The sequence below is a fragment of the Eschscholzia californica genome, unplaced genomic scaffold (genome assembly GCF_041429995.1).
Source record: "Eschscholzia californica isolate CP2 unplaced genomic scaffold, dmEscCali1.0.p SCAF_5, whole genome shotgun sequence".
Lineage (NCBI taxonomy): Eukaryota > Viridiplantae > Streptophyta > Magnoliopsida > Ranunculales > Papaveraceae > Eschscholzia > Eschscholzia californica.
Genome location: NW_028238472.1, coordinates 45,547,356 through 45,567,041, shown reverse-complemented (window position 1 = coordinate 45,567,041; position 19,686 = coordinate 45,547,356). Strand labels below are relative to the sequence as shown.

At 37.1% G+C, this 19,686-nt stretch overlaps 4 protein-coding genes across 6 annotated transcripts; 1 reads left to right on the top strand and 3 right to left on the bottom strand.

The window, feature by feature from the left end:
* Positions 1-481: 481 nt before the first annotated feature.
* On the bottom strand, positions 482-1,862 carry LOC147539699 (HXXXD-type acyl-transferase family protein). The gene has a single exon (XM_086643163.1). It carries the CDS (start codon positions 1,859-1,861, stop codon positions 482-484), a length of 1,380 nt encoding a protein of 459 aa, XP_086499289.1. The 5' UTR covers position 1,862.
* Positions 1,863-2,989: 1,127 nt separating this feature from the next.
* Positions 2,990-6,840, top strand: PPD5 (PsbP domain protein (Mog1/PsbP/DUF1795-like photosystem II reaction center PsbP family protein)). The gene is made up of 11 exons (XM_086640786.1): positions 2,990-3,154; positions 3,246-3,445; positions 3,661-3,784; positions 4,742-4,791; positions 4,874-4,941; positions 5,028-5,126; positions 5,541-5,600; positions 5,722-5,781; positions 5,859-5,913; positions 6,313-6,362; positions 6,528-6,840. Exons 1-11 carry the CDS (start codon positions 3,075-3,077, stop codon positions 6,624-6,626), a joined length of 945 nt encoding a protein of 314 aa, XP_086496912.1. The 5' UTR covers positions 2,990-3,074; the 3' UTR covers positions 6,627-6,840.
* A 643-nt stretch (positions 6,841-7,483) lies between these two features.
* LOC147539697 (uncharacterized) lies at positions 7,484-9,566 on the bottom strand. Its single transcript, XM_086642649.1, has 4 exons — positions 9,210-9,566; positions 8,410-8,544; positions 8,135-8,242; positions 7,484-7,801 (listed from the first exon to the last, which is right to left on the bottom strand). The coding sequence occupies exons 1-4, from the start codon at positions 9,333-9,335 to the stop codon at positions 7,652-7,654; spliced, it is 519 nt and encodes a 172-aa protein (XP_086498775.1). The 5' UTR covers positions 9,336-9,566; the 3' UTR covers positions 7,484-7,651.
* A 933-nt stretch (positions 9,567-10,499) lies between these two features.
* On the bottom strand, positions 10,500-17,981 carry LOC147539696 (ARM repeat superfamily protein). 3 transcript variants are annotated; one of them, XM_086642646.1, is made up of 16 exons: positions 17,866-17,981; positions 15,916-16,725; positions 15,640-15,816; positions 15,434-15,558; positions 15,205-15,340; positions 14,435-14,584; positions 14,299-14,352; positions 13,487-13,582; positions 13,323-13,382; positions 13,126-13,200; positions 12,989-13,042; positions 12,529-12,630; positions 11,753-12,439; positions 11,461-11,595; positions 11,165-11,272; positions 10,500-10,858 (listed from the first exon to the last, which is right to left on the bottom strand). In XM_086642646.1, the coding sequence occupies exons 2-16, from the start codon at positions 16,315-16,317 to the stop codon at positions 10,709-10,711; spliced, it is 2,511 nt and encodes an 836-aa protein (XP_086498772.1). In that variant the 5' UTR covers positions 16,318-16,725; positions 17,866-17,981; the 3' UTR covers positions 10,500-10,708. The 3 variants fall into 3 exon arrangements, with proteins under 3 accessions (XP_086498772.1, XP_086498773.1, XP_086498774.1); XM_086642647.1 differs by lacking the exon at positions 17,866-17,981 and having other exon boundaries at positions 15,916-16,365; positions 16,451-16,633; XM_086642648.1 differs by lacking the exon at positions 17,866-17,981 and having other exon boundaries at positions 15,916-16,374; positions 16,451-16,591.
* Between the last annotated feature and the right edge of the window lie 1,705 nt (positions 17,982-19,686).

The following is a 19,686-nucleotide window of genomic DNA, read 5'->3' as shown; positions in this document are numbered from 1 at the left end:
TGCACGTTTTCACCATTGTGCATCTTCAAAATGTAAAACGCATCTTACGGTATCTAAAGAATTCATTTGACCATTGGAGAAAAGGCGCGACCAGAATAGTAGTAATGAAAATTTTAGACGATGGCATTTGATACAAATATCTCTTTCAATAGTAGTCTAAATCAAATTTGAATGTCATTAGCTTAGGGGTATTCCTTATATTTCGAGCGGAACGGGAACTGTAAGGAAATAAAAGTCAATTAAATACAAAAACATATTTGAGCACAAAAATTGGTTCCCCTTCAGTTTGGTTTTTAGATAAATTCTTTTAGCTTCTTGAATTCATTAACAGAAATGGGATGAAAATTTTTCTCAAGTTTAACACATAAAGACCAATTACATAAATTCTTTGAAGTACTTACACATATAGGTGGTATCATAGATAAAACCAGAATAGATTGAACCCTAAAAGTGAAAACATAATATTCGAAAATCGGACTTATTAGCTAAGAGCAGTAAATTCAGATAAATAATCTTTAAATCTAGAAGAAGCAGATTCAGATAAGCAAATACAAACCACCATAGATGGAGCAAGACTTTCTTTACCATCTGGCAAGAAAACACATACTTGTGGTGTTGGTGTTAGATCAATTGGACCTGCATAAACTGGCAAGCCCCAACCAAAGTCGGCAGATTCATACATCGAAAATCTAGTCCACTGTGTTATTGTTAATTTTCCCGCAAACTCAAGTCTTTTTGGCCTATTTATTTCGATATAATCGATAGTTGATCTCAGATAGTCTTCGGTTACAGTTTTTCTAGCTTCGCGAACCAATCGAGCTGCGTTTGGAAGTCCTCCATCGATAAGCTTTGATACCGTAGTTGTAGCACAAGCTATACATACTACATTTCCATAAAACCCTTCTTTTAGCGACGGTTTTGTAAGTTTCGACCGAGTATTCACAGAAAATGTAAGTCTTAGTTCATAATCTAGAGGTTTTACATCAAGGGCTCTGACCCAAGACCTCCATACATGAGCTGACATAGCATCGAAACTAGTACAAGGTTCACCATCGTGTGGCTGAGCTTGACTCTTAATGATAGTTTGAAACTCATTACTGATACGATAACATTTTTGTATCGGTTTTGTTTGCCATAACGTGGTTGTAAGACTCGAAAGGTCGTCTAACCTTGTGAATTCTTTGTGCTTAAATTTCACAGTTGGTGGATCTCTCGGTCGAAAGAACTCTCGGTCCCAACATGGTACTGGGGTAGTTACAATGGTATTTGTTCGAGCTGTGGCAGCCCAAGCACTAACAAATTGCATCGCACCAAAACCATCGCAAATACAATGACAAAGGCGTAAACCGATGCTAAAACCACCACAACTAAAGCTAGTAACTTGAACAATCACTAATGGCATGTCAATTACCTTATAGAATTCCTCATTAGGAAACCTGAAAATCAGAGGAACCCAAGCTGGATTTGGAACAGTTAACGATCCTAATTCAGATATTTTCATCTTCGAATTAGCTTCGACAAAAAGAGCACCTTGTTTCGATCCGAAGAACACCTCAAGTTTCCCATTTTTAGTATTTCTAAGTCTACCTGAAAGTGGGTAGTAAGGGACTAGAACTTTGGCTAAAGCTTCACGTAGAGTTCTGTTTACAAACTTTGGATCAGAATTGAAGTTATTTGAATGATAAAAATAGAGTGTCGGTGTAAAAACTCGAGCTCCAATCATGTCGTCTAGATTGGAAAGGTATAGAGAATCACCTGGAGCCACAGGAATTGGTTGTGCTGGTTCAACTATATTGATTTGTTCAAGTGTTACAGGAATGTCAAGGTGAGGGAATTGGAGTTCTTGAATCCATGAAGCCATGATAGAGACAGAGAGAGAGAGAGGGATAAGATTAGTGAGATAAGATTAGTGTGAATTTATGCAAAAACATGAAAAGATTCATTAGATATAATTAGGAAATTTTGGTTGGTAGTAGATGAGAGTGAATTTGTACATGAAAAGGTTCTTATTAGATTTCTTATCTTTTAATGATGTTCATGTTGATACCATTTTGTGTTTTTTATTTTAATTTTCTTGTTAGATTAGGTTTCACATTTTACCTACTAATGATTACTTAAAACTTCCATTCATTGGAGATATTATCCGTTTCTTAGAAGAATATTGTTATTGATTAAAGTACATCATAATAGTTAGTATAATATTTATGCTTGGCTGCAGCTTGGGGCCATCATAGAAAATCTCATGGGGCAGAAAATTTTGGATGCCCCCACCACCTCTTCTTATTTCACATTGGCAAGGGTCGTCAACAAACTACCATCGTCGGCGACCCTTTACATAAAAAAAATAAATTATTCTTTTTTCTATTTCTCTCCCACCACCACTCCTCTATCTCACTCTAATTTTCTCTTCTTCTCTCTTCCTATCTTTCTGCATTATTGATGGTTACGCCTGAAACTCTCGATTGAGAGTCTAAAAGCCTCCATGGCGGTAAAACCCTTCCCTTCATCTGAGATGAAGGATGTTCTATCAAAGGGAACGGGAACAACGAAGGAGAAACGAGAAAGAAAGGAAGAAATGGAAACTTGTGGTGGTTGTTGTGGCGACCAGTGACGGTGGTAGGAAGAGAACAGGAAGAAGAACTTTTTGCCTTGAAAGGGCGCAACCGCGCAACTAAAAGTTGTTTGTGTGTGGCCATCGTCGACGTAAAAGAAGAAGGCTAGTGGATATCCAAAATTTCCCCATCCGAACTTAGATAGTTAGATGTCTTAAACATTTTTTAGTGTGTCACAAAGACGACACTTATATCCTCTAACTTCTTCTTTTACTTCCTTTTCTTTTCGGAAATTCTTCTTTTACTTCAACCTTGATTAGTAAGGCGGTAAGATCTTTTATTTCTTATTATGACTAGTGAGAGGTATTTTTGTAGGTAAAGTTTCTTTAGGGGGCTATAGGTAACTGTATATACATCCAAGGATGCTTTTGTAGATTATACGTTTGTTAGAGTGGCTTTAAGAAATTATTCTTCATTTTACCAGATGAGTTGAGTGGATGAGCTAAGAAGAAGAGAGAAAGAATGGCAGCTACTTCTCTTCTCTCTCCACCTCCTCTCTCTAATTTCAATCACTCTTCCCCTTCAAATCTTCCAAGTTTCAGGTAATTTCTTAAAAACCCCACACACTCTCTCTCTCTCTCTCTCATTCTAACTATCTGTTTCTCTCTCTAACTCATTCACTCTCATGAACAGAAACCAGAACAGAAGTTTCTTGAACCAGAAAGTGTATAAATATCCAGTGAAATTATTTCACATTTCTTGTAATTCTTCAATACCCACTTCAGATAATGAGTTTTCAATGTCGAAATTTAGAGAGAACAGTCAATTGGGAAAAAGAGAACTCATGTTATTTGGTCTTTCTTCTTCAGTTTCTCTGGTATTCCCATCTTCAGGTAACCTAACTAAATCAACCCATTTCTTTAGTTAATAAATTCTTATTGATTTAAGTAGAAAATACAAAGAAGAAATGATGAATTAACATTAAGAATGATAGAACTGAAAAGGGTCATTCTCAATTTTCAAAGAGATGACTTGTTGTTTCTGTTTCAGAATCAATTTGTTGTTTATGAATGTTCAAATAAGAAAAACTTCTCTGTTGTTATGATAGGTTCGAACTTGGCAGCTGCTGAGAGTGAAAATGATTTGAAGATGGCTTTAATGGTTGATGAGATAAATGCTTATTCATTTAGTTACCCTCTTGAGTTGCCATCAAAAAAGTTCCTTTTCAAATGGTAAGTAAAAAAAACTCCTTCCCCCTTTTGAGTATAATCATGGGTTTAACTACATTTATACATCTCTTGAATAGACAAACTGCTCATCGAACTTCCTTTTCGTGGTTGCACTCTATACATTTTCTAAGTGAACAAATATCTGAGGATGACACAAGGAAGACTCGTCGTAATCATGTAAATCATATCTAGGGCATATATACTCATTACGAACAAGTTTTGAATTGGATTTCCACAAACTTAATATGGTTACAGGATTAGGCACACATGTGATATGCCCAATGGTAACACATCCTCCACATTATGCAACAACAGACACGTGTTAATCTCAAAGAACCCAACACATGACGGGAAGAGTGATAACAGTCCTATATGGACAAAGGAACTCGCAACGTCGAGAGCCTCTCTACTCGTAGTGAATTGGTTTTGAATAGGATGCCCACGAACTTAGTACCAAAGAAATAAAAAAACATGTAATAGGCTGAAGGAACCACACATGAGAAGGCATGTGAAAATAGTCCCACGTGAACAAAGGAAAGACCTGCAACCAAGTAATATTGTCTAGGTGACTAGGCCTTTTTTTTTAATAAGGTGATTAAATTAAGAGGAAGAGGGAAAGGAATGTACAAGCCTAAAAGGCGAAAACGACGACAGGGGAGGCAAAGCCCACAAGCCGACGCCCCAAAAGAAAAAAAAACAAAAAACAAAAAACAAGACCCGACAATAGCGAGATTACATCGATGAAATAAAAGCCCCCCAATTCCCCACTATGTCCGAAAACGATCTATATTTAGCCCTTGGAATGTTTCGGCTCCAATGAAACACAAAACATTTAGCATATTGTCTAGGCCTTCTTCACTCATTGCCAGTTGGATTTTGAATTGGGCGTCAACATAATTAGTACAATATGACTATCTTTCTACGTTGTTTCAGAACTTACTATTTTTTATCTATTACTAGGGTGGAATCCAGAAAACCGGAGCGTTATTCATCAGCTGCTCCACTATCTCGTAAGTTAATTGGAGCATCACTTAGACAAGACAAAAGAATGTGAAACTGATCCCCTTGTTGTTTATACGTTATCTTATACAGCTGATGCCCGACAGCGCATAGTATCTGAACGCGTTGACATAATCGATAATATCATCCTTTCGGTTTCGGTAAATTCAACGAAACCTTTATATACAACCAAAAATGCAAAATTCTGGTCATTTTTTCAAGGTTTATAACTCCGAAATTGTTTCAGATAGGTCCTCCGAATGTGCAATTCATAAAATCGAAAGACAAGAATACATGGAATGCAAAAGATGTTGCTGATTCTGTTTTATCTGATAAATCTGCACTGGTATTCTCTTGCTAATCCGTTTACTTTATCAAGCTTTAGATTAGCATGATTTCCCTCATTAGAACTATCCTAGTCAGTGTCCTTTCTTTGAACCGACAACCATCATGTTTAAACAGTCCATTAGTGGGAAAGTTTCGATATATGAAATCAAACTTGTAGGTAGAGGATAGGTCACTTATCTCCATGGACCATGACCCAGCACTCCTTCACATTGTATAAACATGTGTGTGCGTGTGTGTGTGGGTGCGTGTGTGTGTGTGTGCGTGTGTGTGCGTGTGTGCGTGTGTGTGTGTGTGTGCGTGTGTGTGCGTGTGCGTGCGTGCCCGTGTGCGTGTGCGTGTGCGTGTGTGTGTGCGTGTGCGTGTGCGTGTGTGTGTCTTCCTTGTTAGCTTAATTATTGAGTTGTGTATGCAGAGAATCACGTCTGCACAACGGAAGGCAGAGAGTCAAGTTCTCGATACACATTCTAGCAACGTAAGTTCTTGCTTACTTCCTTTGCCTGGGCTTTCAACTAAAGAATATTGTCTTTGATGATTTATCACAACTCTATGTATTTGCCCGAATTGTAAATGAAAACCCTTGAACTTGTTGGCAGATTGATGGTGAACCTTATTGGTACTATGAATACCTTGTTCGGAAGTCGCCTACAAACTCGGTAAGTTTCCCTCAAACTGCAGATTTATGAGTGTCTTTGAGATGAATCACAATTTTATGGTCTTTCAAACATTGCAGGCTCAAGAATCAAATATATTCCGGCACTATATAGCCACAACAGCAGAACGAGATGGTACGTTCTTGTGCTCTCATATATTAAATTTAAGAATCGTAGTGTATTTAAGTGTGTTTCCGGTCGAGTATTTTTCTATGAAGGTTTATTTAAAGGTCAATTACCCCTTTAACAATATATGGACTCAATCAAGCATTTAGGGGTTAGAATCATCGTTTTTGATGAAGCAGCGAGTTCTTAGATGATGAACAGATTGAGGATGGTTTGCTCTTCTACTCTACATGATGAGCATATCTAGAAGTCACTGTCAAAAGAAAAAAAAAACACCAAAATGGGTTTGAAGTATTCATGGTTTTGAGCATTTTATGGTTTCGAAAATGATATCTGGTATTGGTTAGCCGCAAACCATGATTATTCATAACGCCTAAACTGAATACTAATTTCCATAATCTTGAGCAGGTTATTTTTACTCTCTGAATGCATCTACTCTTGGCAAGAAATGGGAATTTGTAAGTCTTCTATGCTCAAAATCTTAAGATTTTCTTTTTCTTTTGTTTTCACAACATTTCAAGGTATTACTCGAATATAATAAGAGATCTAGTTCAATTTAGACATAACAGAGTGAATATTTACATTTTGTTCCTGACGAAGAAATACCTTTGTCTGTGATGTAGATGGGACCGATATTAGAAAAGACAGTGGCTTCTTTTCGGCTTCTTCCTCCAACCGATGATTACGTTCCTCCGTTTAAAGATCCTTGGAGATTTTGGTGATACGAAATTTTGTTTAATAAATACTAATCATTTTTCCTAATGTAAAAGTGTTCATGGTCTTGTATTTTGTTTATCGGAATAGTTATTTCCCTTCAAATTTGCAGTTTTTCTGAGTTTTATGCAAATATTGTGAGTCTTTTCTCCAGCAAATTTCACCTTCAATCTGTACCATAAGTCTTTTGCAAGAATAAGAACTTGAAAATCTTGGAAGAAATTAACTGAGGGCAAGTTTGATACATGGGGAAATCCCTTGGTGTTCTAGTTTGCTATTTAATTTTCGGTTTGCATAATTATGCGTGCATTTCCTCGCTCTTTTTCATGGCCATCACAACTCTATCCTCGTTGAACTGTCTCTATCTCCCATGAACTCTCTTTGTATCTCTATGGTCAAACCCTCCCCCTTGCTCGTCGAACTCTCTCCATCGCTCATCGAAACCTCACTCGCTTGAACTCTTTCTTTCTCAAATCCTCTCTTGCCTCAGTGAGCTCTTTCTCTAACGTTGATCCCTCTCCTTATCGCACAAAACACTCCACCATTCCCTCTCACTTGCCTGGGATCTCTCGCCTACGCCCTCTTATGTCAAACTCTAGCCTCAGCTTACTCTGGGTAACAGCAACCTATCCAGAACCTTACTGAACGCAAACATCTGAATTTCTATTTAAGGCGAACCAGACAGGCCCTAACCAAAATTTGTGACTCTGATCAAAGTTGAAGAATTAACTATTCAGACAACAAATCGTCCACTCCGTAGTCTGACAGAACTTTGGACGGGCCGATTAAATGGACTGTGTCAAAATCACTACCAACATTTGCAGAACATCTAACAGTACTTGCTAGTTTTGGCACAATGATAATGTAGACAAAATTTGACTTGATCTAACAAAAATTAGGTTCACAGACTTCAACAAACGCTCCGAAAATATATTTTTGCAACTTGATAGACGATGAATTTACATTAAATAAGAAAAAACTTGTATGGGTTTTACCCAGGATCTCAGTATCAGAGAGTTGAACACTACATCGATCATTTCCATGCTTTCTTTCCTCGGAACTGTTTGGCAGATCCTCGCCGTTGCCTCTTTTTCTCTTGTCGAGATCGTGCAACCTTGGCTCTCTTTGCAGCAAGAGGCATTGCCTTCTTGTGCTCCTTTTGCTTATTGCTCTCGCCACCAGGCTGTTACCACAATATTAAAGAAAACCATTCAGAAATACAAACAAAATCAAGTTCTGATCCGAATGATTTGATCTTCGATCTACACTAAAATCAAATGGTTACGGGTACTCGTTTTTTCTCTCAATAGCAACATGAGATTTTTGATAGTCATCGGAATGACCCATAAAATGAAGAAAACAAAACCGTAAAAAAAGGTCTATGATTGCAAGAAATATTATGCTAGACCAAGTAAATACAATTGAACCAATGAAAATATAAAACAAAATCAAGTTCTGATCCGAATGATTTGATCTTAATCGGGAACTAACATCATATAAGAACTAGAGAATGCACCTTGTTGTGTTTCATAGCAGTCCGCGCCTTAAACTTCCCTCTATCTTCTTTCCCTTCTTTAACTAGTGCTAACCTGTCTTCCTTGTTCATCTTCTTTTTTATGTTACTCTACAAGAAAGAAATACAATATTTTAGATAACTTAAAAATCAGAAAAGGAATTCTCAAAAGAGGATAATTGCTGTCTGAACTTTTCTTTATAGAATTGCCATGCCATTTAGAACATTGGGCGAATAAAAAAAATTTAATAAAGCTAATATAGAGATAGATAAGAAACCTCGAGTTTGGAAGGATCGAGTCGCTTGAGACGTAACTCCTCAGAACTGGGGATCTTGAATCCAGATGACTTCGCTTCTGTGCTCTTTTTTAGTAGCCTGTGTTTAGCTAAAGCCAGCTCTGCGTTTTTGCTCGCCTATAAAAAGATGTATACATAGAGTCATTTCAATATGTCATAACAAGCAAACATTTATACATGAACCTAGAAACATATTGATCAAACGAGAATATTTAGAGCATAAGTTTGCAATTGTTCTCGAATCTTCTTTTTAGAGGATTAACTACAATTTGATCACATTATATGACATGAATACATCATAGGATGGAATGAGCATACAACTATAACAAACATGATTGGTTTGAGATCGGCTAGTCGAGTATCCCGCTCCCCCATAAGGAGAACAGCTCGGAAGGCCTCGCCCTTCAAACTCTGTGTATATATATACAGTTTTATGCATACATTATATGAAATTGAATCTAGAAATGGGTATGGGATCGGCTCGGTCTATTCCCCAAACCAAATCCCCAAGTTAGTTGGTTCCATCGGACAATCCCAACTACATAACACGAAGAATCATTACATAGTAATTGAATTGATATATCAGAGGACAGCATAAGCATATAACAGCCATGAAACATAGTTATGTAATGTGACATTGGTATATGAAGATGATGGAAGAATAAACTCATTGACAACCATAGAAACAACAATTGGCCTCTAAAGGACATGAAAACAAACCCTAAAGGCCAACTACTTTAATCTAATACTATTAGAAGATGTTAATTTCATGATGAATTTACCTTGAGCTCTTTAATCCGTTTAAAATCTTCATCTGAAAGTATACCATCTTCATTCAATTGCCCATCATAATCAACAAACTTCCTTTTATGGCCCTTGGACTCTTGTATCACTTGTTCTTCTTCCATCTTTAGTCTTCAATCTCTTCCCTGGTTTGGCTACTCATTTAAACCCTAGAGAACCCCAAATCCCTAAATATGGTTATTTTTCTAGAGGAATCAGACCCTAATTTGATTCTAGGGGAATCTAAGGGCCCGTTTGTTTCGCGGGAAAATTTGGGAATTGGAGACTTAATTTGGGAAGTTGCCCTTTCTTATAGTGTCATTGGCGCCCTTTTTATGTGTATAAAGAGTGCCAACAGCAATAGCACCGTGTGATTTTGAATTTCATACAATTTTCTCATCTCTTGAATATCTGATAAGAAAATTTTGATTTTCTTTTCCATCGTCAAAAATTGGTTTTCACGTCCAAATACTGCACAATGTAACAAATGGACCCTAAACCACTAACCGAAAATAACCATTGTCGAATGCCAAATGGACCCTAAACCACTAACCGAAAATAACCATTGTCGAATGCCAAAGTGGATGTCACAGAGTCGGCTGGGTTCCGTATAGAGATGGATTTGGATATAAGATAATTTTTTAAGACTAGTTTCATTTTAGTCGAATTATTTTTGTAAATTCAAATTTGGCTTCTTTTGCGAAGGGTTTACTTGTTGGTGGTTAAACATTAGAGATGTTTTTGTATTAGATGGATAATCTCAATGATAATCATTTAAAAAAGAGAGTCCAATTGGAACTTGATATATATAACGATAAGAGTTTTTGACTTATAGAACATTAAGAGTTTTTCACGGTTTTGCATTTGAGATGCTCTAATGCTCTCCCTCGTGGAACCCTCTTGCCCTAAACCATCTCTCTTTGGACCCTCTTGCACTAATTCTTTATTCACCTCTCTTGACTGAACTGAACTCTCTCCCCAAACTTTTTGTGGGTGAACTCTCTCTCAGATCTCCCCCGAAAACTCTTTACCTCAACCTAAAACCCCTCCCAGAACCTTACCAAACACCAACACCTGAATTTCTTTTTAATGAACCAAACAGATTCTAAACCAAAAGTGTCATCCTGTGAAGTTGAAGGAAGCCAGTCAAATCATTTACTTCATAACCTGATTGATCTTTGGCCTAACAGATCAATGGATAAGACATAAAGATCGAGTTCCATTTTACATGTGAATATCAATACCAACATTGTAGAATTCCGGTCCATTCTTCCAGCAGAATAAAAATGTGACAAAATTTAACTCGATTTAGTTAAAATTAGGTTCTAAGTGTAATACATTAATGAATACTGCGTAAATTTGTTCTCAAAACTTGAAACAAATTGGACTCAAATTATTGATGGGAAATGCAAAAGAGCCTATTAGACAAGCTATGTTCTAAAATCCAGAAACAAAACTTGCATCTTCAGTGAATCAGAAGAATGATGAATATGAATAATCATTTCCATGCTTTCTTTCCTCGGAACTGTTTGGCAGATACTCTTCGTTGCCTCTTCTTCTCTTGTCGAGATCGTGCAACCTTGGCTCTCTTTGCAGCAAGAGGCATTGCCTTCATGTGCTCCTTTTGCTTATTGCTCTTGCCACCAGTCTGATTCCACAATATCAATCAAAACCATTCAGAAATACAAAACAAGATGTATGTCTTCGACTATAACCTACCAATTGAACTCGATTTCAGTAGTCATTTTCATCGATCAGTGGATACATGGGTATGACACAGAGTGTAATAGTTTTAGAGCTTCACTCAACAACATAATTATTTCTATCCAATCCATCTTTCCAATTAAATTTGGGACAGGAAAAGTAAAACAAGAACTTATCATTCAAATAATGTGTAATAAAGAAAATAGATCGTACTCGGGAACTAACACCATATAAGAACTAAAAAACCTACCTTTTTCTGTTTCATTGCTGTTCGGGCTTGAAATTTTTCTCTATCTTCTCTGCCTTCCTTAACTAGAGATAATTTTTCTTCCTTGCTGATCCTCCTTTTTATGTTAATCTAGAACAAACAAGTGCAATATTTTAGAGAACTTGACTACAAATCTTATAATGAATACCCCAAAAGAGGATTACTAGTAACTGAACTTATATCCTTTATTTTTCATTGCCATACAATTGCTGATTTGGAACTTTACGCGAATTAAAAAAAATGTCGTAATAGAGCTAATATGGAGATAGAAAAGAAACCTCGAGTTGGGAAGGATCCACTCGCTTAAGACTCAGCTCCTCAGAACTGGGGATCTTGAATCTAGGCGACTTCGCATCTGCACCCTTTTTTAGTAATCCGTGTTGAGCTAAAGCTAGCTTTGCATTTTTGCTCTCCTGATAAATCATGTCATGAAATAAGCAACCGCATATGCAACTTTAGATGTGTATTGACAATGTAAGATATTTCTATAACAAAAGTAGCTTTATAACTTTTATTGGGACCATGATTGGATACATTAGCGAAAACGAGATGCCAAATCCATTAACTTACCTTTAGCTCTTTTATCCGTTTGAAATCTTCATTTGAAAGTATACCATCGGTTAAATCTGATGATACAGTTTCTGTCTTCGATCCAGCTAATCTCTTAAGAGCCCGAAGACTTGTATCAGCAGCATTCATTTGATCATCATAGTCAACAAGTTTCCTTTTACGGCCCTTAGATTCTTCAATCTCTTGGTGTTCTTCCTCATCATCACTATCCATCTTCGGTCCAGCTAACCTCTTTGGAGCCCGATTACTTGTATCAGCAGCATTTAATTCATCATAATCTTCGAACTTTCTTTTACGTGTATTAGATTCGTCATCATCTTCATCGTCATCTTCATCATCACTATCCAATTCTTCTTCCTCATCATGATCATTCTCATTGTCATCATCACTATCAGATTCATCGTCCTCTTCAATATCACTATCATTGTCCTCATCAAGAACATCATTTTCGTCCTTACTGAACTCAACACTTTCACCTTCAGTATTCTCGAGAGTCTCCTCGTTATCATCAGACATATCCGACCCCGAATTAGTAGCATCACTTTGATCATCATCATCATCGTCATCTTGTAACAACTCTATTCCGGACACATTGCTAGAAATATTAACTTCTCCAAATGCCTTCGGCCGTGCTTTTGGGTTTGTAGGGCGACCTCGATCTTTCTTAACCAGCAAAGAAGGGCATACCTGCAAGAAAAATATGCTTAAGCCAACTTAAACATTGACTTGCTAAAGGATCGGAAGAAAAGAACATATAGGATGGGAAGTCACAATACCTCTCTGAACAAGGTTATCAATGAACGAGCTGCTGTGTTAATAGCTTTCTCATGAGACTTTTTATATAAGACAAGATCTTGAAGCAAGTCCTCTGTCATCAACTACAAGTCAAAGGAAACACCAAGATCTGAGTTAGAGCTTCTTAGGGCAATTCAAGGAGTTGGAAAGAGCATACAGTTCAAATTACATATAACCAACCGGAAAAAGAGCAAAATAAGAATGAAGTAGTAAGATTATCTAACAATTGGAATTGACAACTTAGCATAGATTAGTCTTCGTTCAGAAAAGCACTGGGGACCATTAATTGATTGTCAAACATAAAAGAAAAACAATTCAAGACGGACATGCTTCAAGATATATATAACAACGTCAACCTCAATCAAAGCCAGCATTACACCCGAAACAATTCAACATGAGCAGTAAATATCCAATAGTACTATTCAAAATAGAAAATCGTACCAGCGGCATACGTAGACATATCTCCCTCACCACATTTAGTCCAACCGCAATAGCCTAGCAAAAGGAAAGAAAATTTAAAAACCAATTTATTGTCAATCCATCTCAATAGAAATAAAAGGCAAAGAAAACATAAGTACCTCTGTACGGGAACGATCATGTACGAATTGGTTTACCACTTGTCTAAATAATGGTTCAACAGCATCAGGGGGGACCTGTTATAAAAGAATCAGTTTGAATAACAAAAACAAGCACATCACAGTAAGTATGATTAATAACTAAGACATGAAATTTAGCCTGTAGGTGTCCGTTCAGGCTCGTTCTCACCCCTACATACCATATCATGGCAAGCCTGAACAGCTGCTGCAAGCAACTCAGTTATATCACGTTGATGAGGCTGCAAAAGTGTACCAGAAAACAGTCAACTTGCAAACGGTGACTCTTGATTTAAATTACGAAACAATGTTTTAAATAGTGCAACGCTAATATCATCATATATACCTGGATGTAATTCTGAATAAAAGGATAAAATCTCAACAAGATTAAGCGATGAAGTCCAACAGTTCGAGCAATTACTTTTAACATCATCATTTTAACCTGAAATGGGGAAAGAAAATGTTAATAGAAATGGGATAGCGCTAATCAGCTATGATACATAATATTGGACGATGGAGTCACACATTTCGATAAAAAACGCAGCTTGAGTTAAATCAAGTGGAAATCCTATGTCTTGTAGACGGTTGTGAATTATGTAGGATACAATTAAAATTGAGTCATGCTATGTTTTGAACCCTTTCTTGTATATTATTATATATATTTGATGGTGTACATACAATAGGTACGCCAATGTTTCACACTCTATGGAAGATATCCACTAGCCACAAGACCTTTACTAAAAAAATCTTCTTTCTTGATTCTTATAACAAAGAAAGCAGTAACTACCTACTGTCAAGCTCTTTAAAATGTAAAGATAGCTTTAGATGAGAACTTCACTACTTAGATATTTGCTAAATCAATGACACATGTTTCACGATAAAGAGAACTCATCACAAAGGTCGATTTGGTATTAATCTCAAGCTTGATAAGTTTTACATAAGTTTGGTTCATCGTGGAAGACTAAGATTCATATCTAGAGAAGCATAGGTAAGCTTACTTAGGCTTAGAAAAGTATATTACCACCCCCATAAGGATTTACTTGGTTCTTTAGCTAAAATAAATAGCTCAAAGTCATCACTAAATTGAAAGAAAAAGGGGTCACCTTAACATAGATAAATGATGGCATAACGTAATACTTGAAAGTGAAGAATACGCACCTCAAACCGTTCATTACAGGAGTTTAGACGAGAGAAAAGATTCTCAGCAAATCCCTGCACACGAGATTAAGAGTAAGAAATCTCTAAATCTAATTGGAGTGTGCACGAAGGAGTGAATGAAACCCAACTAAACTACCTGCGCATCTTTTAAATGGTTAAGTGGTGAATAGTAATTTGAAGTCGTATTTTCAGAACTAGAACGTTGCTGCCTTTTCATGCTGCGAATTGCACGCTGCAACTTTGCTTGCTTTTTCTTTTTACTAGCAAGTGTACCTTTATGATGTGCCTATAGTTAATCACAGTACAAGATTAAAAACAAGGTCAAAAATGCATACTGAATTTATATATTTCAGACAACACTACAAAGAGTTCCTCAATAAGGAATGAAATTTCAGTTTCGGTGGAAATTTCAGTAGACATGGAAATAGAAACATTTCGGTCATTTCGGCCGAAATATATTTCAAAACTTATTTCCTTGACAACGCATTGTTAAGAGAAACTTAGTTAAATTTCAGTCTCGATGATAATTTAGGCATGGAAAATGGAAATATTTTGGTCCTTTCGACTGAAATTTTTCAAAGTTTAATTCCTCGTCTCAAATATAACATTTAGCAAAACTTTGGTGATGTATGTTATTTCTTTAAGCCTGATTTGAAACCTATTTAACCTGACTCAAGATCTCCATTGACTCGAGTCGAAATTTGGATTGTTTGTTTTTGCCTGACTCGTTTGAATGGATGATTTTGCGTCTGTTTCATTCAGACAAGTCAGATTCAGGCAATAATGTTAAATTTACACTTTTATTTCCACCAACAAGTGTACAAAAGAACAAACACTTAAACGATTAAAAGAGAATAGTTGAAGCTAATTGACAAATTACATACCAAAGATAAGAGCCACTAATACCTTGTAGATAGCCTCCCTGTTAAGAATGATCTGAGGATTGTGATTTGTTTCATCCTCACTGTCTGAATCTTCACTGTCATCAGGGTCTTCATTCTTTTCATAACCAAGGAGGAATGAGAGAGCAGCGACCATTATCCTACAAGATTCAAATAATGAAATTCCTAATTTACTCATAAGTGAAGTCCACCTTCCACACGGAAGGAAAGTAGGAAACCAGCGTATAAATTACCTCGAAGAAGGATGAAAACAAGCCTTGCAAATAGCGTCTGCAGTTCTATCCTCAAACCACACCCTTCTTCGGTGAAGATCACATAAAACAATAAGAGACCTCTTAGCTTTTGCTTCATCCTCTTCCTGTAAAAACAATCAATTTAGAAGAAAAGAACACGAAAAGCTTCACAGTCATCATGAACGAAGCAAACACAATAAAATTACCTGTAACATCTTAAACAGAATATTTTGAAGAGCTCGATTCTTGGATTCATTTTTATGTTTCTTATTCATTCGCCGAATACTTTGGATAACATGGTGGAAAGCTAATACCCTCAAATTTCTATCATCTAATGTTTGAAGTTCCATGAACAAAGCAAGTGTATCTCCAATATCAACAAACTACAAACAATCAAAAAATCGAACGATGTCAAAAATATTATACGAGTACTTAAATAATACGAAATTTCATAATAAAAGACTGAAATTTGGCAATAATACCTGTCTGTTGATGAGGAGGATCAGGGCTTTGGAAATATGACAACGAAGAAAAGAAGGGAGTGAGCGACAAGATGAGCGAAGTAAATCAGCGAGTTTGTTAGGGAAATCAGAGAGATGAGAAGGATAAAATGGAGTAACATGAGCTAAGAACATGGCCATATCCCCAAGGTCTTTAGCAACAGTAGGATCACTACCAACAGAAGAGAATGTTAAAGCAGATTGTTGTTGAAAGAGATGAAGAGAAGAATCAAAGTGACGGTAAAGAAGTACGAGTTCAGATTCATATCCTTCAGGATCGCACTTCATCTTTGATTGAAGTGTTTGGAGACTTAGCTTCTCTCCGTTTCTACCTGATGCACCTAACCATTCTGGTTTCAAATCCGGCAAGCCATGACAAGCCATTTTTAGTCTCTCTTCCTCCTACTTGGGCTAGCACCTACTTGGCTGCTTCTGGAGTTTCTTCAGTTCGAAGATAAAGTAAGAGAAACCAAGAGAAGAACCCTAGAGGATGAGCAAAAGGAAAAATAAAAATTACCTTGAAGATTGATTAGGGCAGCAAATGGAAGAAGAAGAAGATTACCACTTCCTCTCTCTCGCTCTACTGTTTTAATCGACTAGGGTTTAAGGAAGACAGAGAAACTGATTTCAGTCTGTCCGTTCGACTGGGTTTGGACAATTGGTCTCTAACTTTTCATTTTTCATATAAGCACCCCTCCCCAAGATCCGGCCCGCATTGCTACAACTCATTCAAACTAATAAAAGCATATTACTTTTTCCCTGGGCCCTCGGGATTGAATGTCAAATTCTAAACTTAAATTTTATTGAGTTAATTCCTATATGGCCCCCTACTTTGTGACCAGCTTCCTTTATGGCCCCCTTTTTTTCGTAAATTCAAATATGACCCCCTATTTTCAAGTAAATGTCATTACTGCCCTTCTTAATTTTAAATTTAAAACATTTAAAAAACATTATTTCCACCTCACCCTTCTCTCTCTCCACCTCATCTCTCTCTACAACTCACCCATCTCTCTCTCTCCAACTCACCTCTCTCTCTTTCCAACTCACCTCTCTCTCTCTATCCAACTCACCTCTCTCTCTTCCAACTCACCTCTCTCTCTCTATCCAACTCACCTTCATCTTCCCCGATTAAGGTCGCCGGCCGGAAAATTTTCCGGCCGGCGACCTCAAAAAAAAAAAAAAAAAAAAAATTTCCTCTCATCTCTCTCTCTCTCTAAAAGCTCCGGCGAAGGGGGTTTCCCTTCGCCGGAGCTCGTGAACAGACCAGATCGGTCTGTTCACGAGCAGACCACTAATGGTCTGTTCGTGAACAGACCGATCTGGTCTGTTCACGAGCAGACCTTTAATGGTCTGCTCGTGAACAGAGTCTGTTCACGAACAGACCTCTAATGGTCTGCTCGTGAACAGACCAGATCTGGTCTGTTCACGAGCAGACCATTAAAGGTCTGCTCGTGAACAGACCAGATCGGTCTGTTCACGAACAGACCATTAGTGGTCTGCTCGTGAACAGACCGATCTGGTCTGTTCACGAGCTCCGGCGAAGGGAAACCCCCTTCGCCGGAGCTTTTAGAGAGAGAGAGAGATGAGAGGAAATTTTTTTTTTTTTTTTTTTTTGAGGTCGCCGGCCGGAAAATTTTCCGGCCGGCGACCTTAATCGGGGAAGATGAAGGTGAGTTGGATAGAGAGAGAGAGGTGAGTTGGAAAGATAGAGAGGTGAATTGGAGAGAGAGATGGGTGAGTTGTAGAGAGAGATGAGGTGGAGAGAGAGAGAGGGGTGAGGTGGAAATAATGTTTTTTAAATGTTTTAAATTTAAAATTAAGAAGGGCAGTAATGACATTTACTTGAAAATAGGGGGTCATATTTGAATTTACGAAAAAAAGGGGGCCATAAAGGAAGCTGGTCACAAAGTAGGGGGCCATATAGGAATTAACTCAATTTTATTTTATCAATTACTTGAGAGAATTTCAACATCTGGTCGTAGATCTAGATCGTCGAGAAGATAACTAAGAAAATCCCTTTTCGACATTTTCCAATCATCAATGAAGATGATTGGTGGAGCTTTGAATTTGGCTTTCTTATTTAGTGGAGGAGAACCTCTAGACTTCCAGGTGTACTTCTTTTTGGCGTGGTTGGAAATCTGTTTCCAGTCACTACCTCTTAGTATGGTGAGGATATTTCCTCCATTTATTACAAAATTTTGTCGATGTTGTTTTTGTTGTACTTGAGTTGTTATTCTCTGGGCTACACAAAGCCAGAGTCGTGGCTGAGGGGAGGCGAGCAGGGCATATTGCTAAAGGAGCCTTTCTTTTTGTTCAGTTATACTTTTTTTAAAATTATTTTATTGTTTTGAATGTATTTCTTTCCGTTTTTTAAGTGTTTCTAAAAAAAATCCAACAATACATAAATACATATGTGATAACCATGATGTAAAAGATACCATATTAATAAAATTACTTAGACTCTAAACAACACGATGTACGGACAAATTATATTATTTTAATCATTTTGTTTGTAAAAATTTTATTGTACACAAAAAACCAAAATCAAATTTCGTCCAGGGCCTTCAAATTGTCAGCCACGGCTCTGCACAAAGCACAAGATGAGGTGTGGTGTATCTACGTACTGACCAATCCAGAACTGACCCACCCTTGCAGCGTTGCTCGCTTGCTTGCCTGAACTTGATCGTAATTCTCATATGTTCAGGTCTGACTCCTCTTTTGATAAATTTATCAAACTTTCATTTTCATATATATATATATCTCTGTCGCATCTCTTCAATGTCTGCAGTCCTTGGTCTTGTGAGGGTACTCTTTGCGGAAGGCAAACGTGTCATTTGGCCTTTTCGTAGTCATGGTCACTCGACCTGGGAAACTAAGTTGCATATCATCCATCATTGGATAGTTGTCTTCCTCTCTTTGTCTTCTCTGAAAGTGGCTTCTACCATAGTTTGCGTGAGATTTGTGGTCCTCATTTAATTTTTGGAGTCTCTCCTTCGCCAATATTACAGTTTGTACATAGGAAATAAACTCTGTCGCAATATGAAGCTTTCCTTTTCCATTTATAGAATAAGGCGAGTGTTCTAATTGATTTCCGACGATTCCTATGCCTATATTATTGCTCAGGTGGAAATTCTACATTATCACATCCTTAAATCTCAACCAGTAGTTGATGATGTATAAATTTGGTTTTTAGGGTATCATTTGGGATAAAGAGATCGTTACTTCTAATCTCAAATTGTCCCTCCTCATCTGGGGGAAAAATCTGCAAAGTTCTCGAAAACCTGTCTGACTCTCAAGCTAGTAAAGGATTCTTACAGTTAAATAATTAAATTGGAAACTAAAGTTAGGGACTGATTAAACCTCCGATTTAATGCTTGTTTTTGTATTTACCCAGTTTATGGTGAACATGTTGCTTTACATTGGCTCGTCTTGCTGGATGTTGATAGCAGTTGTGATGAGGCGGCGTAGATATACCGTCTAAGAATGAAACTACTGTCTCGTAGTCGTGAGATACTAGGTTTCCTTGTATGGAGTTATTCCACACAATTGATAGATCATATTACCGATCTTGTAGATTTTGTAGGGAAAGCTTCTTCTCCAATAATTCTTGATTTCCAGGTATTTCGATCTTAATATATTTTCCACCTCGAATCTTGGATTAGACTCAAGTTTAAGTCGGAAAAATATTAGGCACAGTTCTACCCTATGTTTTGGGATTAAGGTATATCGGCCTAATTTCACCGATCTCATTTA

What these genes read in the sequence shown, in the direction of transcription:
- LOC147539697 (XM_086642649.1), bottom strand. Translation starts at nt 9,335, where the DNA reads ATGGAAGAAGAACAAGTGATACAAGAGTCCAAGGGCCATAAAAGGAAG. An exon ending in AACGGATTAAAGAGCTCAAG is followed by an intron (nt 8,545 to 9,209) that starts GTAAATTCATCA and finishes ATCTTTTTATAG; the next exon opens with GCGAGCAAAAACGCAGAGCT. An exon ending in TCGATCCTTCCAAACTCGAG is followed by an intron (nt 8,243 to 8,409) that starts GTTTCTTATCTA and finishes TCTTTCTTGTAG; the next exon opens with AGTAACATAAAAAAGAAGAT.
- LOC147539699 (XM_086643163.1), bottom strand. Translation starts at nt 1,861, where the DNA reads ATGGCTTCATGGATTCAAGAACTCCAATTCCCTCACCTTGACATTCCT.
- PPD5 (XM_086640786.1), top strand. Translation starts at nt 3,075, where the DNA reads ATGGCAGCTACTTCTCTTCTCTCTCCACCTCCTCTCTCTAATTTCAAT. An exon ending in ATATCATCCTTTCGGTTTCG is followed by an intron (nt 4,942 to 5,027) that starts GTAAATTCAACG and finishes AAATTGTTTCAG; the next exon opens with ATAGGTCCTCCGAATGTGCA. An exon ending in TTGGCAAGAAATGGGAATTT is followed by an intron (nt 6,363 to 6,527) that starts GTAAGTCTTCTA and finishes TCTGTGATGTAG; the next exon opens with ATGGGACCGATATTAGAAAA.
- LOC147539696 (XM_086642646.1), bottom strand. Translation starts at nt 16,317, where the DNA reads ATGGCTTGTCATGGCTTGCCGGATTTGAAACCAGAATGGTTAGGTGCA. An exon ending in TGTTTTCATCCTTCTTCGAG is followed by an intron (nt 15,341 to 15,433) that starts GTAATTTATACG and finishes TGAATCTTGTAG; the next exon opens with GATAATGGTCGCTGCTCTCT. An exon ending in TGATAACCTTGTTCAGAGAG is followed by an intron (nt 12,440 to 12,528) that starts GTATTGTGACTT and finishes TTTTTCTTGCAG; the next exon opens with GTATGCCCTTCTTTGCTGGT.